Source organism: Daktulosphaira vitifoliae, unplaced genomic scaffold (assembly GCF_025091365.1).
Source record: "Daktulosphaira vitifoliae isolate Bord-2020 unplaced genomic scaffold, ASM2509136v1 Scaffold_2, whole genome shotgun sequence".
NCBI lineage: Eukaryota > Metazoa > Arthropoda > Insecta > Hemiptera > Phylloxeridae > Daktulosphaira > Daktulosphaira vitifoliae.
The window spans coordinates 4,295,791-4,313,491 of record NW_026099573.1 but is presented as its reverse complement, the minus strand read 5'-3'; the positions used below and the strand labels follow the sequence as shown (position 1 = coordinate 4,313,491).

The 17,701-nt window shown below is 40.2% G+C and overlaps 1 protein-coding gene across 1 annotated transcript; it reads left to right on the top strand.

Annotated features, from left to right (window-relative positions):
• Positions 1-410: 410 nt before the first annotated feature.
• Positions 411-1,061, top strand: LOC126897385 (ADP-ribose glycohydrolase OARD1-like; the record flags this gene model as incomplete). The annotated part of the gene is made up of 1 exon (XM_050670933.1): positions 411-1,061. A coding segment is annotated over one exon (651 nt), but the record flags the coding sequence as incomplete, so codon positions are not given.
• Positions 1,062-17,701: the final 16,640 nt, after the last annotated feature.

Below are 17,701 nucleotides of genomic sequence, written 5' to 3'. Positions count from 1 at the left end.
ATCCTGGGTCCCGGATAACCAGATGGAGATTAAAACTAGAAGAGTATCAATACACAGTACACTATAAAAAAGGATCACAAAATACCAACGCTGATGCTTTGAGTAGAATCCATCAGGTAACTACTCGTTCAACAAGTAAATCAGTAACCGGATCGACGAATTCAGAAAATCCAGAACATATACGAAATCCAGAATATTCCGAACACTCAATAACTCCAGAAAATTCAGAACATTCACTAACTCCAGAATATCCAAAATCATTTTCATTTTCCAATATTAATGAAACCATCACAGAATCTCCGTGTCAATACGTATTGAACAATATCAGCCATTATTCTAATCTTCCTAAAAATATAGTAGAAACCCATGGAAAGGTGTTGAATGCGCCCTCAGACTAACATTTGGCAAATTTTGTATCCAAAGATCTCAAGTTATCAAAAGGAATTGCTTTAGATTTTCGTCGACATTTTGGGCAATTATCTAGTCTGCGGAAACAAAACAAGAATGTTACTGAAATCGCTTTTCTCAAACAATCAAATAGATTTATCCTGTACATAATAATAAAAGAGAAGTTTTGGCAGAAACCAAAATACGAAATTATTTTCACTGCCCTACAAAATCTCCGAGAATTTTGTCATGTAAATCATTTAGATAAAATAGCTTTACCTAAAATAGATACTGGTCTAGATTGGTTAAATGTTCGATCTATCATAAACTATATCTTCAGAGACTCTAACATTCACATTCTTCTCTATTCTCTAGTTGAATACTCATCAGAACAAAAATCTCATATCATTCAAGAATTTCACCTAAATCCCTTAGGTGGTCATCAGGGTATATCACGAACTATCAATAGATTAAAGAAACAACACTCATGGATCGGTATGAATCATGACGTGGCTGAGTTTATAAAAAAATGTACATCATGTCAGAAAAACAAGACTACAAATCGTCATGTAAAAGCACCGATGGTAATTACTACTACCTCTTCAAAGCCCTTTGAGAAAGTTTTTATGGACGTAGTCGGTCCTCTTCCACGTACACCTCATAACAATGCCTAAATCCTAACTCTTCAAGATGATCTTACAAAATTTTCATGGGCTGTCCCTATGGAAAATCATGAAGCAATCACTGTTGCTTATCATTTTGTAACCAAATTCATATGCTTACATGGTATCCCTCAGAATCTCGTTACTGATTGTGGCACCGAATTTCTTAGTGATGTGTTTAAAGAAACATGTCGTCTACTGAAAATAAAAAAAACATCTACAACTCCCTATAGGCCGCAGAGCAATGGAAGTCTCGAGAGAAGTCACCGGACTTTAGGTGAGTATCTTCGACACTTCGTAGATAAAGATCAGCGAAACTGGGACACTTATGTTCCATTTGCTATGTTCACTTACAACTCAACAACTCATTCTGCCACGGGATACCAGCCCTACGAACTTTTATAGGGTTATGAAGCTCAAGTCCCAACATCATTTACCCGAGAACCGGAACCACAGTATAATTATACAGACTATCAATCCGAATTAAAAAGAAACATGCAAGAAGCTCATAATATTGCCAGAAAAATATTATTAGAAAAGAAGCAGAAATCTAAAACCTCCTATGACCAAACTCAATTCTTTCCCACACTTCATATTGGTGATAAAGTTTTAATTCAGGAAAAGGCTAACAAAGGAAAACTGGCTTTTAAATGGTTAGGTCCTTTTGAAATATTAGACACAAACGCTGATTCAGTAAATATAGTTATTAACAAAAATGGCAAACGTCAAACACTCCACAAGAACATGGCTAAACTCTTTCATGAATAATAATTAACAAATNACTAAACTCTTTCATCAATAATAATTAACAAATAATCATTAATGTTTGTTACAGAATGGTTACTCAATTCTCTCAATATTATGCAGAAAACCTAAAAGCGTTCATAAATATCACTGAGTTCAATCAAACGTCCGGTCTGTATTACGAATCCTATGGTCCCCTCAGAATCTCCCAGAGTACCTGGCAACTTATTTCCTACCTGGATTTAAAGAACTANTAACTTATTTCCTAACTGGGTTTAAAGAACTACCAGCAACGTCATTCTTTAATCTTAGGTTATTACAATCAAACCGTGCGTCACTGTCGGGACGCATCAGAAAATTCAAAAGATATAAAAATAGCTACAGTCTGTACCCAATTTGTTCAAATTACATTACCTTATTTAAATGAAATAGAATTCAATCATATTACTCTTTCATCTATGTTAAATCTGAAGGGGAATAGCAGTTCTCTTNACATAGTTACTCGTCAACCGCCACAGCGTACGCACGTGTGTTATCTCCATTTATTCATGTTCTGTGTTCCTTTACGTATTCAACAATTATTACCTCTTATCGCTATTTTTATATCAATTTCATACCATGGGTTTATGTGATATTTGTGCCGTAAGTATTAAACGCGGTCAAAACGACTCAATTACATGTTTCTCTTGTTTGAAATTGTACCATCTTACTTGTGTTTCGTTAAAACAAGATGATCTCGACTATTTAAATAGTTTGAACAAATCATGGTCTTGTGTTAACTGTGCAAAAAAATCTAAAAATGCTATTTCCGTCGGCAACTCTACTAAACATCTCTCTTCTCTCTCTACTAATGAACCTGACTTAAAATTAATTATCAGTCATCTCGATAACCTACGCGCGGAGCAAACCAAACTTATTGATCTGATCAATGAGCAAAATGAGAAACTTAACTCTTTTGACAAAAAATTCCAAGATATCTTCTCTCAATTATCAAGTGTTAAAAATGAAAACAGTGTGCTGCGTAATGATTTGACTGCTATCAAAAATCGTGTCGATCTATTGGAATCAGCTGTTCCAAAGTCTAATGCTAATCACGACATGTTTTTTGAGTTTATTGACCGTCAAAATCGTTCTAAAAATATTATCGTTTTTAACGTGCACGAACAATCTAGCCAGAACAATACCTCAGATACTGATTCAATAACACACATTTTCAATAAACTCGGAACTGATATAAAACCCATAAAAATTAGCCGCTTAGGTAAACCTAACAATAAGCCTCGTCCATTGAAAGTTGAACTGCAAGCGGCCACAGAGGTATTTAAAATTCTCGGTCTATCACGCATCCTGAAATCCGATCAAAATCTTAAAGATATTAGAATTACGAGTGATAAATCACCGTATCAGCGAGAACTCCTTCGCGATCTACGCAACCAGTTGAGAGAGCGAATATCAAAAGGCGAGCCAAATCTGACAATTAAATACTACAAGGGTCAACCGACCATTATCTCCTCTGCGGTTCAAAAAAACTAGTCACTAATTCAAGCCTACTACTCTACTATCAAAATATTAGGAGCATAGTTTCTAAAATTAACTATTTAATCCCCTCACTCAATACCTCTCTATTTGATCTTATTGCTTTTACTGAAACATGGCTTTCACCTGATATATGTAACACTGAATTACACTTTGTTAATTACATAATTTTCCGTTGTGATAGATCGCCTCTAAATAGTGATCGTTCTCATGGTGGAGGCGTCTTGATTGCAGTAAAAAATACAATTAAATGTAAAATTTTAAATACTTCTATTAATTGCATTGAAGCAGTTTTCGTGCATTTACAAATGGCTGATACAATTTTCATTATTGGCTGCGTTTATATACCCCCTTGTTCCCCATTAATAACGTACGAAAATGTTTTCTCCGCTTTAAGTAATCTATACTCAGCCTACCCATCTGCAAAATTTATAATATTAGGTGATTTTAATCTACCATCAATTCACTGGAATCATTTATCGCTCCCAATAAATTGCACTTCTCAAGTAGATTCTTATTTTGTAAATATGTTGTCTTATTTTAACTTTAATCAGTTTAACTATATTCTTAACAAAAATAATGTAATTTTAGATCTAGTCTTATCAAATGTTCACCTAAATGTCTCTACTGATCCCGACCCATTATTACCATTAGATATGCATCACCCTGCTCTTAATGTTACTATAGATTACAATCAATTTATCATACTTAAGCCAACAGATTATTTTTATGATTTTAAACATTGTAATTATATTGATATTGTAAAATTTTTAGCCGATAATTTACCTTGCAATGCTTCTATTAATTTTAATCTTAATGAAATAATTAACCATTTATATAATTGTTTAAACGAAGCAATTAATACCTTTGTACCGAAAAAGCGTGTTTCGTCAAACAGCTTTCCCCCTTGGTATTCTACTGAGTTAAAAATATTATTATCACAAAAAAAAATTGCTCATTCATTGTATAAAAAATTTAATGACCCATCTGATTATAACAGCTTTTCCCATTTGAGGGCTAAATGTAAGAGAACTGCTAAACTAGATTATAAAAAATTTATTAATAAAGTCCAATTATCTGTCAAATCAAACCCTAAGTCTTTCTGGAAATATGTTAATAGTCGTAGAAATAATAAGTCAATACCAAGTCTCCTTACGCTCGATACAACGTCAGCTGATAATGGGCAAGATATAGTTAACTTATTTGCTAAATTTTTCTTTAAAAACTACCCTAAGCCAGACAATCTATCCATTTCTGCTCCTTGTTTAAATAATTCCTTAAGTAGTTATAATTTATTTTCCTTTTCGTCTATATTGTTCACTGAGGTCGATGTTTTAAATGAGCTTACCACTCTCTCTATCAATTACAACGTTGGTCCTGATAGCATTCCAGCCTTTTTCCTCTACAATTGCAGATTTATACTTACACCAACTTTAACACATATTTTTAACTTATCGCTCCAAAATGGTATATTCCCCGACTTATGGAAAAACTCTTTTATTTACCCGGTTTTTAAAAAAGGCGATCCCACAATTGTCTCTAACTACCGGCCAATATCAAAAATATCAGTTATTCCTAAACTCTTTTCAAAACTTATTTTTAATAAAATAAATAAACATTGTTCTGCATTTTTATCTCAACATCAATATGGTTTTATATCTAAGCGATCAGCTAATTGTAACCTTGCTATTACTAAACAAATAATACTTGACTCTTTCGTTGCTCGTTCTCAAACCGATATAATTTACACTGATATGTCAAAAGCGTTTGATAGCGTTAACCATGAACTACTGTTTATGAAATTAAAACTGTTTGGGTTCTCTGACCCTCTACTTTCCTGGTTTCGCTCTTTTCTTTCCAACCGCATTATCGTTGTTAAACATCTGAATTTTGAATCCGATAAATTTAATGTACCATCCGGGGTCCCGCAAGGTGATCACCTGTCTACCCTACTTTTTAATATTTTCATAAACGACATTCCGGATGTCATAAAAAAATCCCGCATTTTTCTCTTCGCTGACGATCTTAAACTGGTAAAAATAATTAATAATCAAGACGATGCTGATGACTTACAAACCGATATTAATAACATTCAATACTGGTGCTCAGCCAACCGTCTGTTATTAAATACCGAGAAATGCAAATTTATGCGATTTAGCCTAAGCAAAAATATCATCGATTATAACTACTCTATTTCTAATTCTAATATTGAATTATTAACCACCTTTAAAGACCTAGGCGTCATCTTCGACTCAAAACTAAATTTTTCAGCCCATACTGAAATGATAATTAATAAGGCAATGCGCAACTTAGGATTTATCAAGCGAACTTGTGGATCATTCAGAGATCCTCTATCTCTAAAAGTTTTATTCTGTGCCCTAGTTCGCTCTAACCTAGAATACTGTCCATTAATTTGGACTAATAATACCTCTAAACAGATTGATGTAATCGAATCAGTTCAAAATAACTTCCTCCGTTTCATCTCCTTTAACTTTAATGTTTATAGGCCACCTCACGGTTCCTATGACTCAATATTATCATTCATTAATCTTTCTCCATTAAAAACTAGACGCACTTTATTACTATCGAAATTGTTACATAATTTGCTCTTAGGAAATATAGACTGTGAAGAACTCCTTTCCCTCATCCGTTTTAAAATAAACCATAATAATACAAGATTCAGTGATTTATTTTATCCCGTCCCTTTTAAAACAAATTATATGAAAAACTGTCCTTCTAATATCCTTATGGCTGCAGGTAATTCTATTACCTTTGATTTTGTTTAGCATGTCTCATCTTAAGTCTTTCTATGTTACTATTTAACTTTTTTTTGTTCTTATATATATTATTACTTACAAATGTATAATGTAATTTGTTTGTAATTAGTCATTTCTATGACCTCATTGTATTATTGATACGTGTATACGCTTAATATATTTGTTAAGGACTTACGTCCGTTTATATTTAAAATAAAAAAAAAAAAAAAAATAAAATAGATGAAAGAGATGAATATTTTTATACTAAAATCAGCGAACTTCAGGAAAATAAAGAAAAAATTCTACGACTATCCAAAGAACAAATACACATTATGAAATCAATAGTTCATCACACATACAATTCCTCACTACATCTAGATCAAAGTCAAATGAATGCTGATAAAATCAATTTAGTCGAATTCATTTCTTCTCTAGCTGAACATACAGCCACCATAACTCTACTACTTAGCCAATACAGTTGGGAAACTCAGAACCTCCTTGCTATAGTTAACTCAGCTCTAAGTGGTCGATTACATTCTAGTATCCTACCTCCTAATATCCTACTTAATGAATTGAAAGAAATCCGTCTTAGTTTACCATCAACCCTTGAACTCCCAGTTTCTATCTATTCTACAAGTCTAACTGATTTGTTCAAGATAACTACTATTGATGCATTATATATTAATTATACTTTGATTTTTAATTTAAAAATCCCTTTATTGTCTAATTTAGATTTTAATTTATTTCACCCCATATCCTTGCCTATACCACAAGGAAATCAAAATTTTATTTTTATTGTAACCGAATCTAAGTATTTAGCTTTAAGTAGAAATAATGATTATTATTTTTCTTTATCAGACCTTCAACTTTCAAATTGTTTTGATTTAAGTAATTTTAAATTGTGTAAGTACTCTAAAGCACTNAATTGTTTTGATTTAAATTGTAATTGAAATTGTAAAAGTAATTTTAAATTGTGTAAGTACTCTAAAGCACTATATCGTCATTCCAAAACTAAAAATTATGACGTAAATCTATATTTTAAACCTAATTATCCAATTGTAAATTGTAATCTTAAGTATCGTAAATTGTTCATTCCCATATATCATAAATCAGAAACTCAAAACTCTTGGTTATATGTGACTCCTACAGAAACTCAATGACACTCAAATGTAATAATGTACAGAACCTCTTTTCTATTAATACAATTGGTAAAATAACAGTGGATAAGTCTTGTACTGTGAGTACCGAAACTTCAGTATTATTACCATCTCAAAACATTATTTCTGTTTTCTCCCAAGACTTTGTTCCCGAGAATCCTTTAGTTTACATGAATTCTAATATAACTAATAAAATTTCTAAATATCAGCCTGAACCGTTAACAGAAAATAATTTCATTCAAGATTTGAATCAATTAGCAGATGACTCAATAGATCTCAATAATCTTGAATCCACAATAGCAGAGTCTTCCGATCATTTCATCTTAAATACTCATATCCCATTTCTTTACTGTCTCTTTCTAATAATAATAATTCTAACTTCATATGCATTGTGTAAATATAAAAATACCACCCGACAATATAAACCAGATATCGCACAATGTACAAATTGCAATGAAAGTTTGGTTTGAAGTCTTGTTAATTTAATTATTTTATTGTAATTTAAGAGTATTATATGTAAGTAGTGTTTCAAACACTACTTCCATTTAAGGGAGGGAGTGTTATGAATACTTAACTTAGTTTTATTATTGTCCCACAATTTTATAACAGATAATCATAAATTGAATTTTAATTGAGGTCGGCCTATAAGAATGTGTTTATAAGGTATTTTTCGGTGTTGCAAAACCGGAGAGTGGGCCGACTGCGACTGTTGTAATTCAGAGCATCGTTAGTCATTTGACAACTATTGTGCGATTACTATTACTTTTATTTTTAATAAACAAATTAATTATTCGGCAATACTATTTTATTTTATTTTATTTGTTACTCTCGTAACACACTCTTCAAAAGTAGTAGGTGGAGGAACAAGAGCATCATATCAAATTCTAGTAATTTGTATTAGACGACGCTGCACACAATTAATTTTTTGCTGTTCAGAAGTCACAACATTCTCAAAATAAGAATCTACCTGACTCAAAAATAATTCAGGGTGGACATCATTTTGTCGACCAGAGAACTCAGGAACTGCCTCATGAAACTTTTTTATTTACAATGAAAAAGAAGAATTACTGTTGTATAAAGAACTTTGCACACCCGGCATATTACTAGAAGGCAACGAATAAGTAGAAGATAAAACGCGCCATAGTCTCAGGCAGACTATTTTCCCCGCATAGTTGAACGCACCCCGATGGTATGTTAGGGTCAGTACCTGTAATAAATTCCATAGTCAATAATAACTCACCAGGTATCCGGGTCAAAAACCGTTGTCGCGTCCGCTTGCCCTGTAGGTAGTTCGGGTCGAAACCGTTAGCCGTTGGAATTCCTGAGTGATGATGTCACTCCTGATGGTGTTGTTTACGCCGCCGTAAACGGCGTCACCTCCGAAAATTTGTAAGTAAAACTTAATTTACTTAATGAATTTTTGTCCGATCTCCACGAAAATAGTACCAAAATATGCGTCTTGAAAAGATGTATAAGATGATGTACAGAACGAGGTGAAACGAAGTCTGGATATCCGGAAACTTTAAGAAAACCCAAAGTTATTCTTCTCCAGTCGAAGTTTACCAAAAGTTATACCACTAGATTATCTTGAAAAAGACTATTCTAACGGTAGAAAGACTATTGTAAACAAACTAACCGTTCCGGAGAATAGCCAAGTTACAAACTGAGAAATCGCACTTACCGCACAAACCGCAAGGTTCTCGTGTAAGAACATTAGCTTTTGTCTGTGTCGAATCGGTTTTTAATCGAATTCGCTCAGAATTATTACCAATAGAGAGTGCTTAAAAAGCACTTGCTTTTGGTATATTCAGCGCAAAAAACAAACAAAAACACGATCCTTAATCGCATAATTACTGGGAACAGCGCACAAGAGACGTCCGTTCAGTACCACAGCGAAACACAGACTCCCACGATAGGGACACGAGTTCCCCTGAGGTTTTGTTGGCTTGCGCCTACAGATACCGTCCGTGCCTTAGCGCTGAGCGCTATTAACGGGCGGTATAGGAGTTACTGTGGTGGGCAGCCGTATAGACAGCCAGCGCAGAATGTCTTCTATGGAACACCAGCACCGGTTCCCGTGAGGGTTCCATACCTTTCTTGAGCCGGCCGCGACACAGTTAAGTGCCTCGTTGGGTCCGGTCTCCCACTAGGTGTTGTGGTTTTTTGTGTAACTATCTAGCACTTGTCCCACAGCCACCACGTTGCAGCCGAAGTAGGCTCCTCAACCTTGGAGAGCGCCGGTTTCCGTCGCAACGTTAGTTGCGTCAGTTGCCAGTGGGGATCCCTCCTCCCGTGGTACCGATTGGGTTTATAGTTGACATCGGTGGGTCAACTCGAAGCGCCGCAGTTGCGGCGGTTCTGCCACTATTTTGGCTTCCCAGGCCGGCTAGTGGTGGGGCTAGACAGTGGAGATTTAGACCATTACCACGATGGGCAATAACCTAGGGTCACCACCAACCCTTGCCGGTGCCAACCGGTACGAGGCCTATGACCGCGCAGAGCGTTCATTCCTATCCGATTCTTGCTTGGCTTTGATAGCCAGCTTTGCGAACCTACACAGAGATATGTAGTTCTACTTCGTGTCCAGAAACACGCTAGTCGAACAAGGCCAAGAGTCGCTTGTGAGTACAAGCGATGTCCGAAGTTGTTCCCTAATGTCCGAGATTGCCTCACATCTGAAAAGAACATGCTCAACCGTCTCACTTTCTTGACCACATCGACATAACCCACTTCCGCGAAGCGCTAACGAATTTAACTTAGCGTTAAAGTCGCCGTACCCCGTTAGGAATTGGGTGACATAGTGGTCAAGCATAAACGGTTTTGCTAGTTTATTTCTGATGTTTGGGATCATCGCAAATGTCTACCGACCTTTTGCGCTTCTTTCCCATCTAGACTGCCATTCGTCCAATATTGTTTCCCACCGAATGTCCGCCTCCTCGGTGGAGACGAGTCCCGTCCTTCTGTTTGCCCTGACCGCGCTCCAAAGAATTTCGAGATCCATGGGCAATTTGCCAGCAACCATCTGTAGCGCGTCCGTAGAAGTGGTCCTGTATGCCTCTGTAACAGAAAGGAGTGCCCTTCTTTGACAACTGCCAAGAAGTTTGATGGCCCTAACCGTTGAGACGCCTGATTCCCACACCTCCGCAGCATAAGTTATACGCGGTACGAATACCGCGCCATAAATTATTCGTGAAGTGGCTTGGCGAACGCCCCAGTCGGCAGAAGTCGTGGCGCCCAGAAATTTCTTTTACTGTCCAACTCGATCCCCAGATACCTAACCAAGTCGACTGGGGTCTTGTTTTCTCCTCCGAACGGAATCGAAAACCCCGGCTCCAACTTTCCTTTTAGGGGCATAATCTGAGTCTTGGTAGCCGAGAAGGTTAAACCTCTCTCGGTCGCCCAGATCGTGAGGGCGCGAAGTACCGCATCAGCCCTGCCCCTGAGTTCCGACGAAGACGCACCGGCGACTAGTACCGCTAGGTCGTCCGCGTACGCGACAAGTTTAGTATGACTGTCCGAAACTGATTTGAGTGCCCTATCCATTGAGAGGTTCCAGAGACTGGGCCCTAGTATTGACCCTTGGGAACAACCCCTGGTCAAGCCGGTACTCGGCGAGGCTCCTTCGAGTCTCAGTACCGCTTTCCTATTGGTCAGGTAGCTGGCGATGATCGACATAGTCGGAAATAGTCGCCCCGGAAATGTCTAAGAAGACGCCAAGTACTTTATCATCAGACCTACTATCTATCCAGGACAGACAGGACTTAATCGCGCTGACCGTAGATTTGCCTATCATAAATCCGTGTTGTTCATCCGACATCGCACCCGCGGTTTCAGCCTGTAGTAATCCAATATACCTCGTCGAAGAGCGCTTCATATCTTCCTCGTACTCCCTTCATAGCCACACAGAAAGCCACCGAGACTTTCTTTTTGTCTTTTTCTCCCTCGACTAGAGAGAAAGGACTCACTCCTATGTCCCTGCATTGCTGCAGGCGACTCTTCTCCCCTGCACTCAACAACAACATCAACTTCGGAGCGTTTTCGTTTTGCAGGTGCCCTAGTCTCAGGCAGACTATTTTCCCTGCATAGTTGAACGCACCCCGATGGTATGTTAGGGTATCCGGGTCAAAAACCGTTGTCGCGTCCGCTTGCCCTGTAGGTAGTTTGGGTCGAAACCGTTAGCCGTTGGAATTCCTGAGTGATGATGTCACTCCTGATGGTGTTGTTTACGCCGCCCTAAAAGGCGTCACCCCCGAAAATTTGTAAGTAAAACTTAATTTACTTACTGAATTTTTGTTCGATCTCCACGTTTAGTACCACAGCGAAACACAGACTCCCACGATAGGGACATGAGTGTCCAGTTTGTGGTATCACCTTGCGGCTAACCTACAACTTCAACCCGTTTTAGCGCTGGGGCGCTATTCACAGATCGAAGCAGGACAGAAGAGCCGGAGCGGTTTCCCGATCCGGACACGTTCTGGGTCTTCTATGGAACACCAGCACCGCACTCGGTAACAATCATGCAACGAGTACGTACCTTTGCCTTTGAATCAAGCATCATTCTCAGGCACCCTGGTAAGGGCGTGGTCCTATCCCAACCACTAAATCCTTTTGGTAGGCATCTACACCTCCGGTGTTTAACTCCCACCGGTAGAGCAGGACGAGATGTCAGAGAGTGCTCACCCACAAATCGGCTCTCACCGAACAAGTGGGGAACTCATCATCCAACGACACGTCCCTGGTCTAGCATTTGACCATAACCACAAAGTTGCAGGCAACCTTAGTTGCTCACACAACAGCCACTACGAAGCCAAGCCCACACCGCATACCGAACTCAGCCGAAGCCAAGCCGTACGCGATGCCGGAGGAGCTGGATCACGACGCAAACCGTGTCCAGGGGCCCTCCCCCGCCCGTAGTACCAATTTGACTCCTTTCGGTAGTCCAGGTTGGTGGCCTGTTCGACAACGGTAACCATCGTCTACCTGACTACTGGGTGATGAGCCCGGGCCCAGGTAGGCCCCTCCAGACGCTCGCCTGGGGGTTTTAAGGGTACCACCCCTGTTTTAGCGACCACAGCCGTCGACTATTATGATCGCCTTTTACGATCGGCATAATTATTGCCCCAGTAGAATTCTAAGCCCCTTGCTGGAGGGCGCTGTAGTCATTGAAGATGACTTCATTTCACTGCACTGCACAGCACGACACATCACTGCATTTTCACTGTACTGCACTTCACTGCAGGATTTCACAACACTTCACTATATCTGTTTGTTCGAATTTATCTTGGAGTAGTTCTTCTCACTTTTTTCTCTTCAAGCGTTGCTTTTGAGAATTTCCTGAAAGCTTCAAATATCTTCCTCGTTTTTGTTAGATTCGAGAACTCCGATGGCCATAGAAGCCATGCTCTATGAAATTCCAATTCTAGCCTTGCTCTGTGTGTTGCTGTTAACACACAATTAGTTAAGGCATGTTCAGGAGTATCCTCAGCAGTTCCACAATCACACATTGGGTCACTTACTAATCTAAGCCTGTGCAGATTCTTGTTGAAATCACCGTGACCACCTATATATTGCGTTATATAATAGTCCAGTGTCAATGGTGTTCTTAGTCCTATTTTCACATCAGGGATTATTCACGATAGGGACATGAGTGTCTTATGCATGGTGTCACCTCACGGCTAACCTACAACCCCGATCCGTTTTAGCACTGTGGTGCTATTCACAGATCGGGGCAGGACAGAAGAGCCGGAACGATTACTCGGTCCGGACCCGTTCTGGGTCTTCTAAGGAACACCAGCACCGCATTGACGGGTACTCCGCGTCGTTGCGTACCTGTCGTCTTTGAACCCCGCATCGTTCGCAGACACCCCGGTAGGGGCGTGATCCTATCCCGGCCACTAAACGCATTTGGTAGGCGCCTACACCTCCGGTAATTATCTCCCACCGGTAGAGCAGAACAAGAAGTCAGGAAGCGTCTCACCAACACGGCCAGTTCTCACTAGCCGGGAAGGCTGACCTGTCACCCAACGACAGGTTCCTGGCCAAGCTTGGCCATAACCACATAGTTGCTCCAGCAACCGCCACTACGAAGCCAAGCCAACACTGCGCACGGAGCGACTACGTCGGTCCGCACACAAGTGCCGGGGGAGCAAACCGCGACTTGCCCGTTCTGCGATGGGTGCCGCGATTCGGGGCTCTCCCCCGCCCGTAGCACCTTTTTGGTCCCTTTCGGTTACCCAGGCTGGTGGCCGGTTCGACATTTGCTCGTCGGCCGAAACCTCGCGGTCGTCTACCCGTCTTGGTTGATGTAACCGGGCCCGGGTGAGCCCCTCCAGGACGCTCGTCCTGTGGGTTATAAGGTAACCATCCCCGTTTTAGCGACATCAGCCGTCGACTATTCTGATCGCCTCTTACGACCGGCATAATTATTACCCCAGTAGAATTCTAAGCCCCTTGCTGGAGGGCTCTTCGGCCGTCAGTTTGACGACCGGACACAAGATCCATTGACCAAATCCGGACTCCCACACGGCCTGAGGCTGGGCTCGTCACCCCCCCGGCGTTCAGTGGTAGTCCTATCTTCTGCGCAATGTTCATGAATACAATTTGATTTTGATCGCTTCTACAGGTGAAAGCTCGTATGTACCCCTCTTAATACTATTCTACATCTTCCACGCTGTTTTGACGTCGCTCCAGCTTCTCAATTAGCGTCACGCGAGCAAAGGTACATAATGCTTCATATACGCTTCTGTACATCACTAATTCATTCCAGGGACATGGCCACAGTAGCCCTACCCTGTGACACTGCAATTCCAATCTTTCCCTCTCCACTATGTTAAATGAACACTCTAGGAGAGCATGCTCTGGAGTATCCTCACCCAGCCCACATTCACAATCCCTGGAATCTGCCAGTCCCATTCTATGTAGCGTTGACCGAAAGTCCCCGTGCGCTGTCAGATATTGAGTGATGTAGAAATCTAGCTCCAGTGGAATTTGCAGCCTAACCTTTACGTCCGGGAAGAATTTCCTCGTCCATATCCCTTTGTCCGAGTCTTCTATTCTCCTCTGCCATTTGTCCAAAATTGCAGACCAATGATCCTCTGTATTCTGGTGGTGATAATACTTATCTTTTTGGTACTTTGCTACTAGGTCCAGAGGGGGGTAACCTGATAATATCTGCAGTGCTATCGTGGATGTCGTACGATAAGCTCTTGTGACCGATAGCATGGCTCGTCTTTGCGCTACGTTCAGCGATCTTACATGATTTACGTTCATACGCTGTGACCAAAATATTGACCCATACAATATCTTCGGAAGGAAAACAGTTTTGTAAATTATCGCGTCTGCTCTAGCTGATTTGCCCCAACCGATATCACTAATTGATTTTAATCTACTATAAAGCTCCTCAGACGTGTTTTTTAGGTGGGTTATTTGTGGAGTGAAGTCCAATCTCTCCGCCATCCTAATACCCAAGTATTTGACCTTACGCACCACTGGTATTGTTACCATACCCATATGTATGACAAATCCCAAGCATAACCTTCCCTTCATAGCATCGCCTCGCATTTCTTTTCAGAGAATGTTAGACCATACTTTGATGCCCATTCCGTTATCGGTTCCAGTACCGTCCTTGCCCTTTCCAATAAACTTCGTCTGTTTGGCGCTGACACCAGCAACGCAAGATCATCCGCATATGTTATCTTGTTGCAATATGTAGTCACATTATTAAGAACTTCATCCATTGCGATTCGCCACAGAAAGGGACCGTAGTTCGAGCCCTGTGGGCATCCCTTTGTCAACGTTATTGACGTACTAACTCCTCCTTCCTCCATAAACGCTCTTCTTCCCACGAGGTACGACCTCGCCAGTCTCCTCGACGTTGCACTGGCTCCCAACTCTTCCATTCTTTCCAATAGGGGCTTCCATTTCACATTGTCAAATGCTCCACTTATATCCAGAAATATTCCCACTATATATTTTTCCTCCGTGTTGTTTGTCCAGTCAATTACCTCCCTTATCGCCGTGTACGTTGACCTACCCGAAGTAAAGCCATGTTGCTTGTTGTTCATGTTCCACTCTATCTCGTTTTTTAGCTTGTTCACCATTAGGTGCTCCATCACCTTTGCCGGTACGGGCAGTAGACTAATCGGCCTGAATGACTTAACCAACGATTCATCTAGATCCCTTCCTTTTTTTAATGCAATGACTTTCGCCATTTTCCATCTCTCTGGGAACAAGCCAGTTCTAATTATGTTGTTCGCTAGTTCAGTAATCCATATCTTTAGTGTTGGCCAAGCTTTCCTTAAAATAGCTGCCATGATGCCATCTGGACCAGGGGCTTTATTTCTCCCTATCCTCCATAGTGATTCCCTGACGCTGTTTTCACCAATGTGGTTGTGCACATCTTCAGATGTCTCCGCCACGGTATCGGGCAAATCATCAGCACTCTCCGTTGGGACTAGTATACTCAGCATCAGTTGTACCGTCTCCATTACACTTGTTGTCATTGTCCCGTCATCTTTCATTGACAGAGCATGATAGTTCCTGGAGCCATTCCTTATCCACTTGTAATATTTACCCCATTGCTCATCATTGATGGAAGTTGCAAATTTCCTCCATGATTGAAGTTTACTTTTCCTCAATTCCTTAACATATATGTTCCTTGCGGCTTTATATCTTCTCCTCTTCCCTGATATTTTCCCATATTCTCTGGTATTTTCTCAACATCCTTTTCAGTTCCTCTAGTTCTTTACTCCACCAAGGCGACTTTGTTTTACATTTATACCCTTTATTGGAATGGAGTTCTCAGCTGCTGACTCCAGCACATCCATAAGCATCTTAGCTTTCCCCTCAACATCACTTTCTTGGTATGATTCATCTTTTAACCCCACGAGTTGTATCAGGTTAGCCTCAAATTTATACCAATCCGCTTTCCTTGTGCAATATCTTTTGCACCGTCGTGTCTCTCATAGTAGTACTGATTGATTGCTAACTACGAAGTCTATCAACCGATGGTCACTCCTTATTTCACCAGGTTTAACACACCAGTTCCCTATAGCATTATTTAATTCCTTATTAATAATTGTCAGGTCTATGTTAGTCGTACCCCTTGCACCTGCAAATGTAGGGGGCTGTCCGCTTGTGTTTACTACTTGCAATTCGTTTTCATCCAGCCATTCTTCCACCATGGTACCCTTTGCATTTCTCCGCCTATCAAACCATCTTGTCGATCTAGCATTTACATCTGCTCCTATTATTAATGGGCCTTTAAGCGTGCTTATCACTTCGTTAATTTTCTGCAGATGCACCTCCGTTGGGACCCTGAATCTAAAATAAGCCGATATTGCATTAATTGGTCGTCCATTGCTTAGCGATATTGATGCTACCGCCACATTTGTTGACATAATACCATTTCTTGAAAGCACCACCAAATCTTCATTAAACACCACTATCGCAGCTCCTACTCTAAGAGCATGCCCTCCTGCTTCTTGTTCATGTGGGCCCATTATCACCCTTACTGGTGATATCTCCAAACCAGTCAGACGTCCTCTACAGGAGTACGGCTCTTGCACTAATGCCACATCAATTTTGTTAGCTATACAATATTCCCATAGATCTTCATTTGCTGCTTTGCCACTACCTAGATTAACCTGCACCATTTTTATGCTTTTCCCATTTGATTCGTTTCCTTCGCTTGTCACCAGATCCGAGACTGATGACCTTGCATTGTTAATGTGTCGTGTCATGACTTATGTACTGCCTCTCCATTAACTTTTTCCCCATAATCCGTTCTTCTCAAGTTTTCTCTTATTCTTCTTTCTCTCACAATACACTCCATTGACGTCGCCACATGCATTTCACCGCAATTTGCACATTTTATTCTATCCATTTCGTTACATTTCTTCGAGTCATGTCCCTTTGAGCAGTACTTACATGTAAATTCCTCCTGTCTACATTTCGCCATGATATGTCCATACTTTAAACACTTGAAACACTGCGACACATCATAAAACTCCTGCACCCTGCATCTACTCCATTTTAAGTACACGAAGCCCATCTTTATTATCCTTTCGTGTAATTTAGGTGCCACTTCTATCACCCAGTTAACCGTCTCTGATTCTCTAGGTCCTTTTCTAAATAGGGGTTTTATGTTCCTATCTGCTTCTATCATCTCCACCCCTATTTCTCTATTGGAAAAAGCGATTGCTTTCCTAGTATCTCATTGTTGTCGCCATTATCCAACCCGTTATGCTCTTGACCACTGCCATACTGTCCTTGAGCTTTTCCGGCTCTTTGTTCATAGAGATCTTTCTCTTTTTTGTAATTGTGCCTGTTGTGGGGCTCACTGCTTCCGTAAAGCTTCCACTACATTCCGCTATCTCCTCCATTGAGACTTCCGATGTCGTTGACATTATTTCACGGCCGTTTTACGCATGCGCGAGAAAAAAAAAAAAAAAAAAAAACC